The sequence below is a fragment of the Olea europaea genome, chromosome 18 (assembly GCF_002742605.1).
Source record: "Olea europaea var. sylvestris chromosome 18, O_europaea_v1, whole genome shotgun sequence".
NCBI lineage: Eukaryota > Viridiplantae > Streptophyta > Magnoliopsida > Lamiales > Oleaceae > Olea > Olea europaea.
In genome coordinates, this window is record NC_036254.1 from 15,043,259 (window position 1) to 15,059,153 (window position 15,895).

Genomic DNA, 15,895 nt, shown 5'->3' on the forward strand with positions numbered 1-15,895 from the left:
CCAACAACTGTACCCTTTCCTTTAGAATTAGGAGGGAAGATTTCTTGAACATCATCATCACCCAAATCTCTATACATTTGCTCTTCTTTTTCCCGATAGTAAGAACTATGTGGGTTACACTCATCAAGAATTTCTTGAGTTTTACGCTTCTTTGCAGCAAAGACGTCCAAGTTTTCTTTCATTTTGAATCTAACATCCGGAGGTACTTTACGACATGAATCAACGTCACCTTTCATTCCCGCTAAGTGTTGTTTGACTCGATTGATACCACCTCCGGCGAAAGTCTTTCCACAATACAAGCAAACGAGTTTTTTTTTTGTTTATATTTCTATTATTACTAGCTTCTAATATCTCTTTACAATGACCCCATGCAATATCTATTTTTCCTCTCGCACAATTCTTTAGTGGAGATGAACTATGCGGTGTACTATTATCACCAATGAACTATACAAAGGGAAAAAAACTATACATCATGCTTGTTCACCATTGGAAAATTAATGAACATAGACTACTTAAGCAATTGCTTATTAATATCAAGGAAATGTACATGAAGTTGAGGCAATTTCATAAGACTTGACATACGACATCAATCTCAACAGACATCAATACATCTAAGACTTTTCTATGTATATGTATTAAGGAATTATTAGACTAAAATCAGAAAAGATTATTAATTTCAAGTTAAAAGTTTGTTTTGTTCTAATTTGATCTCCAAATACCTCTACAATACATCTAAGAAGTAATGCAACTATTGGATAAATGTCATGTCATGTAACTCAACAAGAAGCATAATAAATTAATGAAAGCTCAAACTACAACCAGCAATACATCTACTTACTGCTCATAATGAAATAGAATTATAGGAACTCATTCTCACTGGGACCTCGCTTCAAATTAAAACATCACGAAAATTAACATAAAAGTTATAACATCACAGTACATAACATCACACTCATGAACTCCAACTCCATCAAAAGAAAAAGGCAAGAGAAAAATGGAAATGAATCTAACTCTGGCAGATTCATACAACATGTTCTTGCTCATCCATTAAATAATTACCATAGAGATTAATATTCCAAGCATAGTTATCACAAGAAGGAAATAGAACGAAGTGAAGCTCTTGACAATTTACAACGTTATTCTTTGAAAATGTGAACTGGTAGCAAGTGATTCCATAAGAATGTCACGAATGAGTATGATTAATCAAATTAGCCAACTGTAGGTTTGTTATTGTTGAATTTACTTTCCAGTGCACTGGCCACCTGCTTGCTGCCAGACTAGTGACAACACTTACGAGGAGAAAAACATCAGTGTTGCCTTCCAAGTTATCAACAACACTCTCAATATCATAACAGTATACCCATAAAAGCTTCCTTAATGCAAAAATTGGATAACTTGTAATGAAACTAAACCAGAAGCATAATAAATTCATGCAAGCTCAAACTAAACCCAGTGACCATTTTGGAATTAACCACAAAAATCCTATTTCCCATCACCACAACCAACGAACTAAACAAGACAATAATTTCTTATTGCAATATTTTTGAACAAAAAAACAAGTTAACAGAAGAACACATATATGGGGGATTCAGAAATTTAGCTTAATTATAAAATCAATTTTGGTCGAATTTTGTAGAAAAAAAATTTGATAGACTGACCTACTCTTCGAGTTCCATCTCTTAAAACTCGAACTTGGGTATTTGGATTTTTGGGGGTGGTCGAATTGCAAGAGAATGGAGACGGCAACCGAGTCGATTGATTTCGCAAGCGTGAAGACTTCCTAATTTCTGAGAATCGGGGTAGAAATGGGATTGGGGAAACTTTATTGAAGGCAAGGTCTTTGTAATTACTTAACCAGTCGGCTCACGAAAAACTGGTGCACGGGTTTGTTTAAAAATCGGGGTTCAACCAGACTGAAGTCGGGTTACCTATCGAGTTTTAAATTCAATGAGCTCGGACTGGACCAGGGTCCGGTTCAGGGATTTCTGGATTGAACCGGTCGGTCTGGTCTGGGCTTTATAACTATGATTAAAAGTATGTGCACTTTATAACCAATAACCAACTTTCAACTAATCTAGCCTCCTCCGTTTCTTAGGACCAACAACGAATATTAGTACATCAATTCTTGCTAGAGAGTTGTAATGGGTTTGTGTATATTGCTGAACGAATCTCTAATGATGAGCATCTCACGTGCAAATTTATTGGAGTATTGTTGTACTTTGGACATAATGGGCACGATCTTGAGTTTTTTTCGTGAGTCCTCAGAATGAGATAATGTCGAAATCTTTTGCTTGAATACAAATATTTTGAAATTTTTTTTTATTAATTTTGAATTTTCTCAATAGAAATTTTAAATAGTACCAATCAAATATATCTAAAACCTGAGGAGTTCCATTGGCCTAGTTTTGGAGATAGGCTATCAAAGATGCCACTTGGATTTGCAAGGAACTTACCTGATGAGCACTCTGGTGGTGGGTGGTTTTTTGTAGCTTCTATTGGGCGGTGATGCCAAATATTCCTCTTTGGGCAATGATGAAAAATGGCCTAATTTGGTCCAGCTGGTAAGGAAAACTAGGATATTTCTCCTTGCACAGACCCTGTACACAGGGTCTGTGCAAATAGCACAGCCCGGAAAACTATTGCCTAATAATTTCATGAGTTGGCCCGTGTAAGTGCATTTCATGCGCGTATGCGGCTTTCTATTCTTATATAATTGTATACAAATTGAATGATTATCTACTTAATTTGTGTAAATTATGTAAAATGTAGGAAAATTTCAACTTGGATACAACTTATATGAAAAGAGGCTATTTGAAACTTAATTGGAGTTTATTTGAAGCACTTGAAGATTAACCGAATTGCAAGATATCAATTGGGAATATTAATGAAGCATTCGATAAAAAAATAAAGTTATGTGAAAAAAGGAGTTCAATTAAAAAGTTTCCTTTTATTTCTAAATCGGGTTGACCGTAAGCATATCTCTCAATTATATCTAAAAGTCCTGAAATAGTTTGTTTATGATTTTCCATATCAGGATTATTAAATTGAAAAGAAGGGTTTAACCAATATCTAGCAGCATGAAGATTCTTACGCAATTGACTTTCCCATCGGTTCTTAATAATTTGCAAATAAGGAGCAATTCTATTTTTCCTTCTTTGTAATTTGCGTTCCATCTCACTTTTTGCCACATGAGTAGCTTCATACAAGTAGCCCGTTGAAGGCTTTCCGTCACTATCAACAATGCATAGAACACAAACAAGGAGCTCAGTAAGTTGCACAATAGTAGCACACTCTTTCCAAAATACTGGATCAAGTACATCATCAACGAATCTTTTTCCTTTACTTTCTTTTGCATATGCTGATAATGTAATCTTAATGGATCCTTTTGGATCAAAATGCTTTGTAAAGCAATAAAATTGGTGGCAAAACAAGTGGGAGCAGGTCGAAGTATTTCTTTTCCTTCAGTAAACTTTCTCATCAAATGTAATGGGTAGCAATGATTGTATAAGTATTTAGTGATTTTTGATGCCTGAGATACGACATTACTAACTTCATCAAGCTTACCAATATCATGAAACATTAGATTAATGCAATGGCCTGCACATGGAGACCAAAATAATGTTTGAAACTCTTATTCCAATAACCTACCAGCGGCAACATAATTTGCAGCATTGTCTGTCACCATATGGACCATATATTCTGAACTTACAAATAACATAACATCTCAAAATAATTTGTATAACATGTCAACAGATTTTGATTCATTTGAAGAATCTACAGATTTTAAGAATATTATTCCTTTTGGACAATAAACTAAAAAATTAATGAGAGTTCTTCTACATTGATCTGTCCAACTATCTGCCATAATTGTACAACATGTAGCCTTCCATGTTGAACGATAGCTTTCAATGTAATTCTGCACCTTCTTGACATTTTTAGCCAAAAAATAACCTCGAAGACTGTGAAAGTTTGGACCTTTATAGCCAGGGCCCATGCTAGCTATGACATCTATACTTTGTTGATAGTACACAAAATTTATAGCATTGAGAGGAATACACGAATCAGTCATCCACTTCGATAGAGTAAGATCACACTTTTCGATGACTTCTTTGCTCTGAAGAACTCGTTTGATAGTAGGTTGGTTACTAGGACCTGTTCTTGGCATGAAGTAAGAACCAATCCCCTTTTGTTCTTTTAAGTGTTTAACTCTGCTTTCCTTTCTTTCATTTGTCCCAACAACTGTACCCTTTCCTTTAGAATTATGAGGGATGATTTCTTGAACATCATCATCTCCCAAATCTCTATACATTTGCTCTTCTTTTTCTCGATAGTAAGAACTATGTGGGTTACACCCATCAAGAATTTCTTGAGTTTTACGCTTCTTTGCAGCAAAGACGTCCAAGTTTTCTTCATTTGAATCTAACATCTGGAGGTACTTTACGACATGAATCAACGTCACCTTTCATTCCCGCTAAGTGTTGTTTGACTCGATTGATACCACCTCCGGCGAAAGTCTTTCCACAATACAAGCAAACAAGGTTTTTTTTTTTTTTTTGTTTATATTTCTATTATTACTAGCTTCTAATATCTCTTTACAATGACCCCATGCAATATCTATTTTTCCTCTAGCACAATTCTTTAGTGGAGATGAACTATGCGGTGTACTATTATCACCAATGAACTATACAAAGGGAAAAAAACTATACATCATGCTTGTTCACCATTGGAAAATTAATGAACATAGACTACTTAAGCAATTGCTTATTAATATCAAGGAAATGTACATGAAGTTGAGGCAATTTCATAAGACTTGACATACGACATCAATCTCAACAGACATCAATACATCTAAGACTTTTCTATGTATATGTATTAAGGAATTATTAGACTAAAATCAGAAAAGATTATTAATTTCAAGTTAAAAGTTTGTTTTGTTCTAATTTGATCTCCAAATACCTCTACAATACATCTAAGAAGTAATGCAACTATTGGATAAATGTCATGTCATGTAACTCAACAAGAAGCATAATAAATTAATGAAAGCTCAAACTACAACCAGCAATACATCTACTTACTGCTCATAATGAAATAGAATTATAGGAACTCATTCTCACTGGGACCTCGCTTCAAATTAAAACATCACGAAAATTAACATAAAAGTTATAACATCACAGTACATAACATCACACTCATGAACTCCAACTCCATCAAAAGAAAAAGGCAAGAGAAAAATGGAAATGAATCTAACTCTGGCAGATTCATACAACATGTTCTTGCTCATCCATTAAATAATTACCATAGAGATTAATATTCCAAGCATAGTTATCACAAGAAGGAAATAGAACGAAGTGAAGCTCTTGACAATTTACAACGTTATTCTTTGAAAATGTGAACTGGTAGCAAGTGATTCCATAAGAATGTCACGAATGAGTATGATTAATCAAATTAGCCAACTGTAGGTTTGTTATTGTTGAATTTACTTTCCAGTGCACTGGCCACCTGCTTGCTGCCAGACTAGTGACAACACTTACGAGGAGAAAAACATCAGTGTTGCCTTCCAAGTTATCAACAACACTCTCAATATCATAACAGTATACCCATAAAAGCTTCCTTAATGCAAAAATTGGATAACTTGTAATGAAACTAAACCAGAAGCATAATAAATTCATGCAAGCTCAAACTAAACCCAGTGACCATTTTGGAATTAACCACAAAAATCCTATTTCCCATCACCACAACCAACGAACTAAACAAGACAATAATTTCTTATTGCAATATTTTTGAACAAAAAAACAAGTTAACAGAAGAACACATATAAGGTCTTTGTAATTACTTAACCAGTCGGCTCACGAAAAACTGGTGCACGGGTTTGTTTAAAAATCGGGGTTCAACCAGACTGAAGTCGGGTTACCTATCGAGTTTTAAATTCAATGAGCTCGGACTGGACCAGGGTCCGGTTCAGGGATTTCTGGATTGAACCGGTCGGTCTGGTCTGGGCTTTATAACTATGATTAAAAGTATGTGCACTTTATAACCAATAACCAACTTTCAACTAATCTAGCCTCCTCCGTTTCTTAGGACCAACAACGAATATTAGTACATCAATTCTTGCTAGAGAGTTGTAATGGGTTTGTGTATATTGCTGAACGAATCTCTAATGATGAGCATCTCACGTGCAAATTTATTGGAGTATTGTTGTACTTTGGACATAATGGGCACGATCTTGAGTTTTTTTCGTGAGTCCTCAGAATGAGATAATGTCGAAATCTTTTGCTTGAATACAAATATTTTGAAATTTTTTTTTATTAATTTTGAATTTTCTCAATAGAAATTTTAAATAGTACCAATCAAATATATCTAAAACCTGAGGAGTTCCATTGGCCTAGTTTTGGAGATAGGCTATCAAAGATGCCACTTGGATTTGCAAGGAACTTACCTGATGAGCACTCTGGTGGTGGGTGGTTTTTTGTAGCTTCTATTGGGCGGTGATGCCAAATATTCCTCTTTGGGCAATGATGAAAAATGGCCTAATTTGGTCCAGCTGGTAAGGAAAACTAGGATATTTCTCCTTGCACAGACCCTGTACACAGGGTCTGTGCAAATAGCACAGCCCGGAAAACTATTGCCTAATAATTTCATGAGTTGGCCCGTGTAAGTGCATTTCATGCGCGTATGCGGCTTTCTATTCTTATATAATTGTATACAAATTGAATGATTATCTACTTAATTTGTGTAAATTATGTAAAATGTAGGAAAATTTCAACTTGGATACAACTTATATGAAAAGAGGCTATTTGAAACTTAATTGGAGTTTATTTGAAGCACTTGAAGATTAACCGAATTGCAAGATATCAATTGGGAATATTAATGAAGCATTCGATAAAAAAATAAAGTTATGTGAAAAAAGGAGTTCAATTAAAAAGTTTCCTTTTATTTCTTAAACTCTTTGATAGAAACTAATTTGAACTCTTTAATAAAAATCAATTTAAACTCTTTGATGAAAATAAAGTTGAATAAGGATTTTGCATAAATCCTTTCTATAAATACAAACCTTAGGTTAACGATTAAAGGGGACTTGTAGGATTTCATTATATACATACATTCAAGCAAAGGCTTGGGGATTCATTGTACATATATTATTCCAGCCAAAAGGAGGGAAAATCAAGAAATTGATCAAGAAGTTAGGGTTTCAAGGATTTTACAAGAAGAGACGGATTTTTTATGCAAAATTTTCATATTTTTCTTGCTTTTCCTTAATACCCGGTCAAGTACTTTAATTCCTTGTATTTTTTTTTCTCATGATATGTGATTAAGTATTTAGTCAGGATGAATAATTGTAACCTAGTTTTGAACCTTATTTTTAATTAAAAAGATTTAAATCTCAAATTGATTTTGTGGGTTGTTTTTACTTCCAATCTTAAAGTTGGGATTAACTGGCCACTAATTCATTGATTTCGTGAACAATAATTACGTAGAAAAGCATATTATTTGTTTAGATCACGTATTAAAAGTTGGTAATTAGTATAAAACGTAGTTATACTTATGCTAATTGTTGTGGTCGTTACATGAATTCTTAGAACATTAATTGCGTTTAACTAAGATTCAGTCACATAGATATATGGAATTAAATTAGTTTAATAGACTATATGAGAACTCGAAAAAGATAAATTAAATACATTAAAAGAATTCGATCAGGTAAATATAATCAATTGTATAAGACTTGATAGTTGAGATTAAGGGGATAATTATAGTGAACTCATGAATTCTAACACTTAAATCATCCTATTAAAAATCACTTTTACTTGTTTTAGTATATTTGACGCATACATCTTAACGGAAAATTGTCCATCAGGAGATCCTTCTTGGTCCTGAGGCAAATGTATTTTATGCTAATATTAGTTATTAATAAATGAACTTGAGGTTTTGAGTAGGAATATATTACAGTGTACTTTCAGATTGAACTAGTTTTGGTTATCAAACCCAACTACAGTAATCCAAAGATATAATCATATTTATTATATATTATAAAGACATAATCATACCTTCATTTTGTACTTGTGAAGTCCACACTGATGATGGAGTCTCGCTTGAAGTACAAAACTGATCTAGTAACACTCCAGTCTTGTTTACCCAAAACAAATCCTAATCAACACGAATTAGTATCTTAACAAGAATTCATAGTACAAAAGGCATTTTTCATAGTCAATTAAAGTACAAAATGAAAATCAGGAACAAAAACCTAAAAATTATGTATCTAGAATCAATGACCATATGTGGAACTACATAAGTATTTTGTTAATTATGGCTGTAGAAGAAAATGATCTCTTAAATCTTCTCTTTTCTCTATACTTCTAAGCAATGATTAAAGAAAATGTTCTATTAAATCTTTTATCTATTTTGTTAATTATGGCTGTAGAAGAAAATAATTCTAGATCTTCTCTTTTTTTTTTGCTTTTTTTTTTCTATACTTCTAAACAATGGTTGAAGCTGGTGCATAACTTCCATCGTAGATTTCCCTAGATTAAATCAAAAGTGATTCTCTGGACATAAAAAAATAAAAATAAAAATTAAAAAAAAAATAAAAAAATAAAAAATCCACCATTAGAAGCTTTCTTACAGGCATACACTTGCGCTTGAGCTTTGCATTTCTCAATTTTGTAATGGCCAAGAGTTGGAAGTAAATTTGCCCTAACTCTTTATGCTTCTATAGGAAATCAGTACATGTGGACTGTTTGTATGGCGCAACCCACCCATGTGCCTTAGATCTAAAGAATATCCTCTGGGTTGCTAAGTTCCATTACACTATTCTAAAAAGAAAGTAGTAGTCCCAAAAGAACAATGAGTCGCTTGAAAGTTAGTTTGTTTATTGTTTATGCAGATTTGTTCATCAATGGGTTAAGTCATGTTTTCAGCATCATTCCACTGATGCCTCGCACATTTCCTATTTTCATCATCTCACATTCATTAAGAAATGCATATGAAATGATATCAATCAAACTTCCTCCATGTTTGTGACAACATCATTTGAATGAATATATAGCTACTACATTTATCCTAAACAGAGCAAAGCAGAAATGGAACCTTTGAACAGCATAGTAGTTGACAAAAAATTTACATAGCCATAGCAGCTCAACTTTCACACAATACTCCAGTGGTGAGGTAACAATTGTTTTGACCTCCAGTTGCTTTATAACCTCATCCGGCTTCGCTAGCTCGGTAACTCTACTAATTTTCTTACCTGGAAAATAAAAAAGCTATGAATGGACAGACTGGTATCAGTTATATAAACGGAATTCTTCAAATGATAGACTAATCTTTTTTAGTTTTTCTACATAGGTTTAAATTATAAAGAACTCACCATCCTCATAAACCTTAAGGAAAGTAGAGGTTCTTAGAGTTTCAGCAACAGCTTTAAATGTGTCTTCAGACACATTTCTATCTTTGCATCTTCCAAGACCAGATGACTTCTCATCCAAGAGAATTTTCATATGATGAATATAAAATTTAATTGCAAATTAGTAAACCTTACACATAGAAGAAAAATAAGGAAAAAATTTAAAGTTATAAAAAAGGGGGGAAATATACAAATGTAAAGACAAAAGAAAATAACAAAAAACTCGTTCGAATTTCGTAAATCCTAAACACGGAGTGATAACATTATGCACCACTGGTGAATGATTATCATCAGATATCCAATGAGACATACTATCCCTTATTAAGAAGCACACTTCGTCCATGACAAGAGTTGAGTTTTTCAAATGCTTTCTTATGCCACATATGTTGAAACAACCAAGGTATTGTGATATTTTTTACCCCTTAGAACAAAATAAACTAAACAAGTTTGCAACTTATATATTTCTTGTTGTGCTGGGTAATAAGTGAAACAACCTCACTAGACCCATTTAAGAATATATTGCTTGAAGTATTACATAGTTGTTCATCTCTTCCAAAGGACGGATTTAGAGACCTCGGCCTACTTTTGGAGCCCTTCCTCTTCGTTGCTTCCATCAGAGAACCATGTAGCAGACTCCTGGTCTTATTAGACAAGCCCGTGTCTTATATTTAATTAAGCGAGTCAACCATTATTCCATAATAGAAATTTCAATGACACAAATAACATTAAATCCTCCCAAGAAATGCATTCGCAGGCACTCCTTAAACTAAACCGTTCAATCTTCACTTTATTTATAGTTATAATTTGAGTGTGACCCGAATTCTTTGATGAAGATAATTGAGAATTCTAATTAAAGTATAGATTAAGAAAAAAATCTATTTGGAATGCTTTTGGAATCCTATTCGAAGACTATTGGGAAATTATAGTTGAAGTTCCATTTGGAAGTCCTACTGGAAGTTGAAATTTGTGTTGGATTTAAAGAGATCAAAATAAGGAAATTCTGAACATTCTATCACATCCACAACTCTTCTTCTAGGGCTTGAATTGTCCCTATATATAATTGACTCTTCTTCCAGATTATGTGTTGCTGAAATTGTATTTTTCTCTCCAATGATTGTCAATTAATAAAACTATCAGGTTCCTTTGCTAATCTCTCTTCTTTCTTTAATCTTGTTATTTCTTATACAATCAATACTTAATATCGTGTCATACTTGTCTCTCTGTTCCCAACAAGTGGTATCAGAACATATATAATTCTTGTCAAGGATCCCAACAGGTGGTATCAGAGCAATTGATTGTGGTTTTTTGTTATCAATGGCCAAACCATGAATTATGAAATATCACTTTTGGATCGCAATACAAGATTTTCGTTATGGCAGTGAAGCTAGAGTAATTGTGCATGATCAAAAGTCTGAAGAGCAACTTGCATCTGAAGTAGAGATTGTATTCTCATCACATGATAGAAAGCGGATATTTGGAAAATCATCTAGTTTTTTTCAAGGAGATTTTCGCTGATTTAGAGACATAAGAGGTAAAGTATGATGAAGAAGATTTGGCCTTAATCCCATTGTATTCGTTGCCCGCTTCATATACTTTATTTAGGGACATGATTTTGTATAGTCGTAATACTCTCACCATTGAAGACGTATTTGATGTCCTTTTCTCAAAGGAAAAGATAAAGTATCTAAATAGATCTGAGTCCAGAGTTGAATGAGGTCTTGTGGTTTATGGTGATTGATGAAGGGGTAAGTCAAGGTTGAGTTTCAGTAATCAGGTTTGCTATTATTGCAAGAAAAGACACATTAAGAGATATTATAAAAAATTGTAGAATGAAGGTACTTCGACTGCAAATTAGGGAAAGCAATCAAACATTTTTTACGAGACCAACATAGTTTAGGACTATTTGAGTGATGGAGATATCTCAACGATTTCTGACGTGGAATCCAAATTTGACGATGAGTGAATTTTGGATACTGCATATGCATTTCATATGTGTCCAAATAGTGATTTGTTTGAAGCATATGAAATGGTGATGCAATGTGTCGTTGTCATAAAAAACAATGAACCTTGTCGGGTAGTTGGTATTGGCACGATCAGATCGAAGTTGATGGATGGAACAATTAGAACACTTGGCCAGGTTTGACATGTTTCAGATTTGAAGAAAAATCTCATCTCGATGAGTACCCTTGATTCGAAGGGTTATAAATTTTCTGGAAAAAGTGGAGTCTTGAGAGTTCAGAAGGGTGTCCATGTTGAATTAGAGGGGCGGAAGAGGTCCCATTATACATCTTGCAAGGTCAGACAGAATCGATGAAGAAAAGTCAGCACAGGTTTAGTACCGTGGTGGAGATTCGATTTGGCATTATACCTTTGGGATTTGACTCTGGGCCCATATTGAAGAATACTACTAAATCGAGTTTGGAGGATATGGGTAATTCCATCTTGTCACCATTGTTCGCAGTTCAACGTGTTCAACTACTAGTGATAGACTATTGGAGATAGGTACGAGATGCTGATTTGGTTGTGCATGCTTTTGGAGTTGATTCTACTACAAGGTATACTTCGACCTTGTTTGGTATATTATGGATTCCTTGTGGGAATTTTGGAAACCCGATCTTTGGGTTCGGGTATTATTTGTGGATACTGTGGAAGAGGAAAAGGAAGAGTAATTTTTCGTGAGGTGGAGAAGTTTAGTTCAGGTTGAAGAGTTCAGTTTATTTTGCTGCAATCAAACTTATTTTTCCATGGGACTGCACAAAAAAATCGTGAAATCGCAAATCGAACCGAAAACGTTGATTTGAAACCGTTAGTTTGGGTCCACGTGGACTTGCGGTTTTTGTTTCTTCAAACCAAACCAAACTATTTAAAAATGGTTTGGTTTAGATTTTGATTTTAAAAAACCGCACAAAATCGAACCGAATCGAACCTTTTAAAATTTTTTTAATTAAAACATTAATTTCATTAACTTATAAATTTTACAGTTTTCACTTTTCAAAAAAATATCAATTTAGCAATATTTATAACCAACCCATTGAAATAATCATAGAAAGTAGATTAAATTTATCATTATTAGCCCATGGTTTAACAAGTTCATAACGCACACTATCACCTGATATCTAAACTAAACTAAAATTATTCTCAAATCATATGAATTGAAAAAAAAAAAACCCCACATATTTTCGACAATCCAAATTATAATTCAACAAAACTACGGCAGCAAATCATGTCCAAAGCTTTAGAAACCCTAACATAAACTCTCATTTTCTAAATATTTGATGCTTGTTTACCACTGCTGAATGTCTCAACAGTCACCTTTTGCTTGTTAATCTACTAATTTCTACCTGAATCACCTCTTTCTGTCTTCTCTCTCGGTAAGTCTTAGATTCTCATTTAAGCCATTTTTCTATTATTCTTTCTTTTTATTTATTGTTTTTGAACTTATTATCTACTTGTGAATTCTGATTTTGATAAAAATAAAATAAAATAAAAAAATGATTGTGTGCCTAGATGATTAATGAACTTGTTTGTGATTTGAAAAGAACGATGGACAAAGCGTATTGATTGTGTGAAAATATTAAAGTTCCTAATTAGTGTTACTATCTTCTGCTTTCATAAAGTAGTTAGAAAATGAAATTCGTCAATTTTCAATAAGCCTAAACTCTATTAATCTTTGTAAATTCAAACATTTTCCGTTCAATTCTTATTTACTATCTCATTAACAGGACAGAATGAGTTATAACTAAACTATAATAGCAGAATGCGACTCTACTTTTACCAACCGTTTGTGACAATATAAAAGTCAAACAAGAGAAAGTAAATAGAAATGAAGAAAGATGTATTTATTCTATTAATATCTTTTAGCAACTAACTGTGAAAATAATTTATTCATGTGTTTCACGGTAAATATGAATGTAATTTAATATTTAACATTATTAGTGGTCGTTTAAACTTATTTGTTAACTTGTTTTAAATATATTACTATAATGTCGATAAATAAACAGTGGATTAAAACTGAATCAAACTGCAAATTATGATTTGGTTTGAAAAAAATTCAAACCATATGAAATGGTTTAATTTGAAACTATAGCACAAACTGTATGAAATGGTTTGAGTTGAAAACTATAGCACAGATCGCACAAATCGAACCGCGTTTACCCTTATTTTTATAGGTGGAGAAATTTTGAAATTTCATTTATTGCACCGAAATTCATGTCAAGGTGAAGATTGTTAGAATTTGGGTGTGACCCGAATTCTTTAATAAAGATAATTGAGAGTTCTAATTAAAGTGCATATTAAGGGACCGTTTGAGCCCCATTATTTGTAAATTATAATGAGATGAATAATGTTTTTTTAAAAATGAGTGGTTGAAAAATTTTTGATTTACGTGTAATATCATTTTATTGAAGATTGTGTGGTTAAAAGTAGGAGAGAGAAAATTTTAATTTAATGTAATGAGAAATAATGGGGCTCAAACGGGGGCTAAGAAAAATTCTATTTGGATTGCTTTAGAATCCTATTCAATGTCTATTCACAAATTCTAGTTGAGATTCTATTTAGAAGTTCTATTGGGAGTTGGAATTTGTGTTGGACTTAAAGATATCAATATAAGGAAACTTTTGGGCATTCTATTTTATCCACAATTCTACTTCTAGGGCTTGGATTTTCCTATATATATTTGACTCTTCTTCTTGTATATGTATTGCTAAAATTATATTTTTCTCTCCATCGATTATCAATTAATAAAATTACTCGATTCCTCTACCAATCTCTCTTCTTACTTTAATCTTATTCTTGCTTGTACGATCAATACTTCATATCATGTCATACTTCCATCTCTGTTCCCAACATATATATCAGAGCATATATAATTATTGTCAGGGATCCCAACATTTAAAAAAAAATATATCATCATCTACAACTACAGAGGAATTTCACCCTTTTAGACGGAAGAGAACACAATGATAAGCTGCTGAACTTAAAAAGGAAATTCAAAGTCCTTAAAAGTTCTCTAAACAAATAGTTGACAAATAATAAAAATAAAAAGTATAATAAAAAGAAACAATAGCATGCTTTTATCATTTCCTCATGTTTTTCTATTTTATATACTAATTTTGTCACTCAAAAAAGCTAACAATAATGTGAACTTAGGAATCAGTAAAAATGGATCTATAAGAAAAAGCATCCCCTTTCCAATTCACAAAAACATAAATGTTATTTCTTTTTGCGTACTGACATAAAAACCTGAAATCAAGAAAATCTATCATGGCTGAAGATTAATTAAGAATGGTAAAACCTAACAAGCATTCTTGACTAAAAACCCACAATCATCAACTGATTCCAATAGATAAACAGAAAAACTCAATCTTGAAGCCTAGCAGATAAAAATCGAAACAACTTATTAGTTATTCATGAATCAATGGAAGAATAGTTTTCATTTCAAAAGCAATAGATAAAGATTGGAAGAAGAAAAGAGTGTTTCTTTTAGTTGAAAACTATAAAGACGTAGTAAATATATTTAGCGTTGTGACTCAACTTGAAGATGAAATTAGTGTGATTGAAGAACCCTTGAAAAGACATCGATTCAGAAATCAAATCCAAAACCAATCCATTAAAGCAGAAAAATCACGAAGACAGCAATTACAGTATAAAAATGTTCAACTGAACCTCCCTCCCCCAAAAAAAAAAATTGAGAAGAAAAAAAAATCGACGTATACTGTACCCATAATTTACCTCTTGTTCATACTGCTACTGTTTGAATGATGATATACATAGTTTCACTTCATCTTCATTTTCTTCAAATCTAGAACCTTAGTACAAGTGAAACACTTGAGATTTTTGTAAACGCTCAAAATTTTCCAAGAGCAATTTTGAAGAGTTGGGGAGAGATTTCAAAATTGAAATAACCATAAAAAATAGAAGAGGACTTGGGAAATTTGACAAAAGTCTTGAAGGATCTCACGAATGTGTTGAGAGGCAAGATGACCTATATTTTTGTCTTGAATTTCAATTGCTTTGGTTGTGGCTTTAAGCTCATACTGGAGGATTGAGATTCACGGGAAGAGAGGGGTAGAGAGAGATGAGATCGAGAGCTGAAATGGAAAATGAAGGAGGAAAAGATAGGGCTAAAAATGTTTGGAAAATGATTAGACAAAAAAAGTTATATAATCATATTAACAACATGTAATAAGTGTTGCAAAATTTTAGCCTATTGAACAATATAAACAACAGTTAATAAACATTGTAAAAGGTCAGTCTATTTCATACTAACAACGTTTACTAAATGTTGCCAAAGGTTTCTGTTTTTGCAACATTTAATAAACGTTGCAAAAGTTTAACATTCTGTAGCGTTCGATGGTTTCTTTTTTTGCAATGTTTAACAAACATGGTCAAAGGTTTAACATTCTGCAACGTTTATTTCTGCAACATTTAATAAACGTTGCAAAGTGAGTAACGTGTTGCAAAAGTAAACGAACATTGTGAAAATCTATTATGCAAGTATTT

At 32.7% G+C, this 15,895-nt stretch overlaps 1 protein-coding gene across 13 annotated transcripts in view; it reads right to left on the reverse strand.

Moving 5' to 3' along the window:
* LOC111367587 (la protein 1-like) overlaps positions 1-15,529 on the reverse strand; it is a 20,967-nt gene extending 5,438 nt beyond the window's left edge. For 4 of the 13 annotated variants that reach the window (XR_002697852.1, XR_002697847.1, XR_002697844.1 and 1 more), the window contains exons 1-4: positions 9,930-12,232; positions 9,359-9,464; positions 9,082-9,238; positions 8,043-8,142 (exon numbers count right to left, since the gene is read on the reverse strand). Coding sequence is in view for 3 of the 13 variants with exons in the window: in XM_022988540.1 (XP_022844308.1) it covers positions 9,021-9,238; positions 9,359-9,464; positions 9,930-9,941 (336 nt within the window). In the remaining 10 variants the exon portion in view is untranslated. Of the gene's footprint in view, positions 1-7,666; positions 7,869-7,920; positions 8,143-8,964; positions 9,239-9,358; positions 9,465-9,929; positions 12,244-15,124 lie in introns of those variants that run through there. The other 9 variants (XR_002697848.1, XR_002697845.1, XR_002697846.1 and 6 more) reach the window with 8 other exon arrangements.
* Between the last annotated feature and the right edge of the window lie 366 nt (positions 15,530-15,895).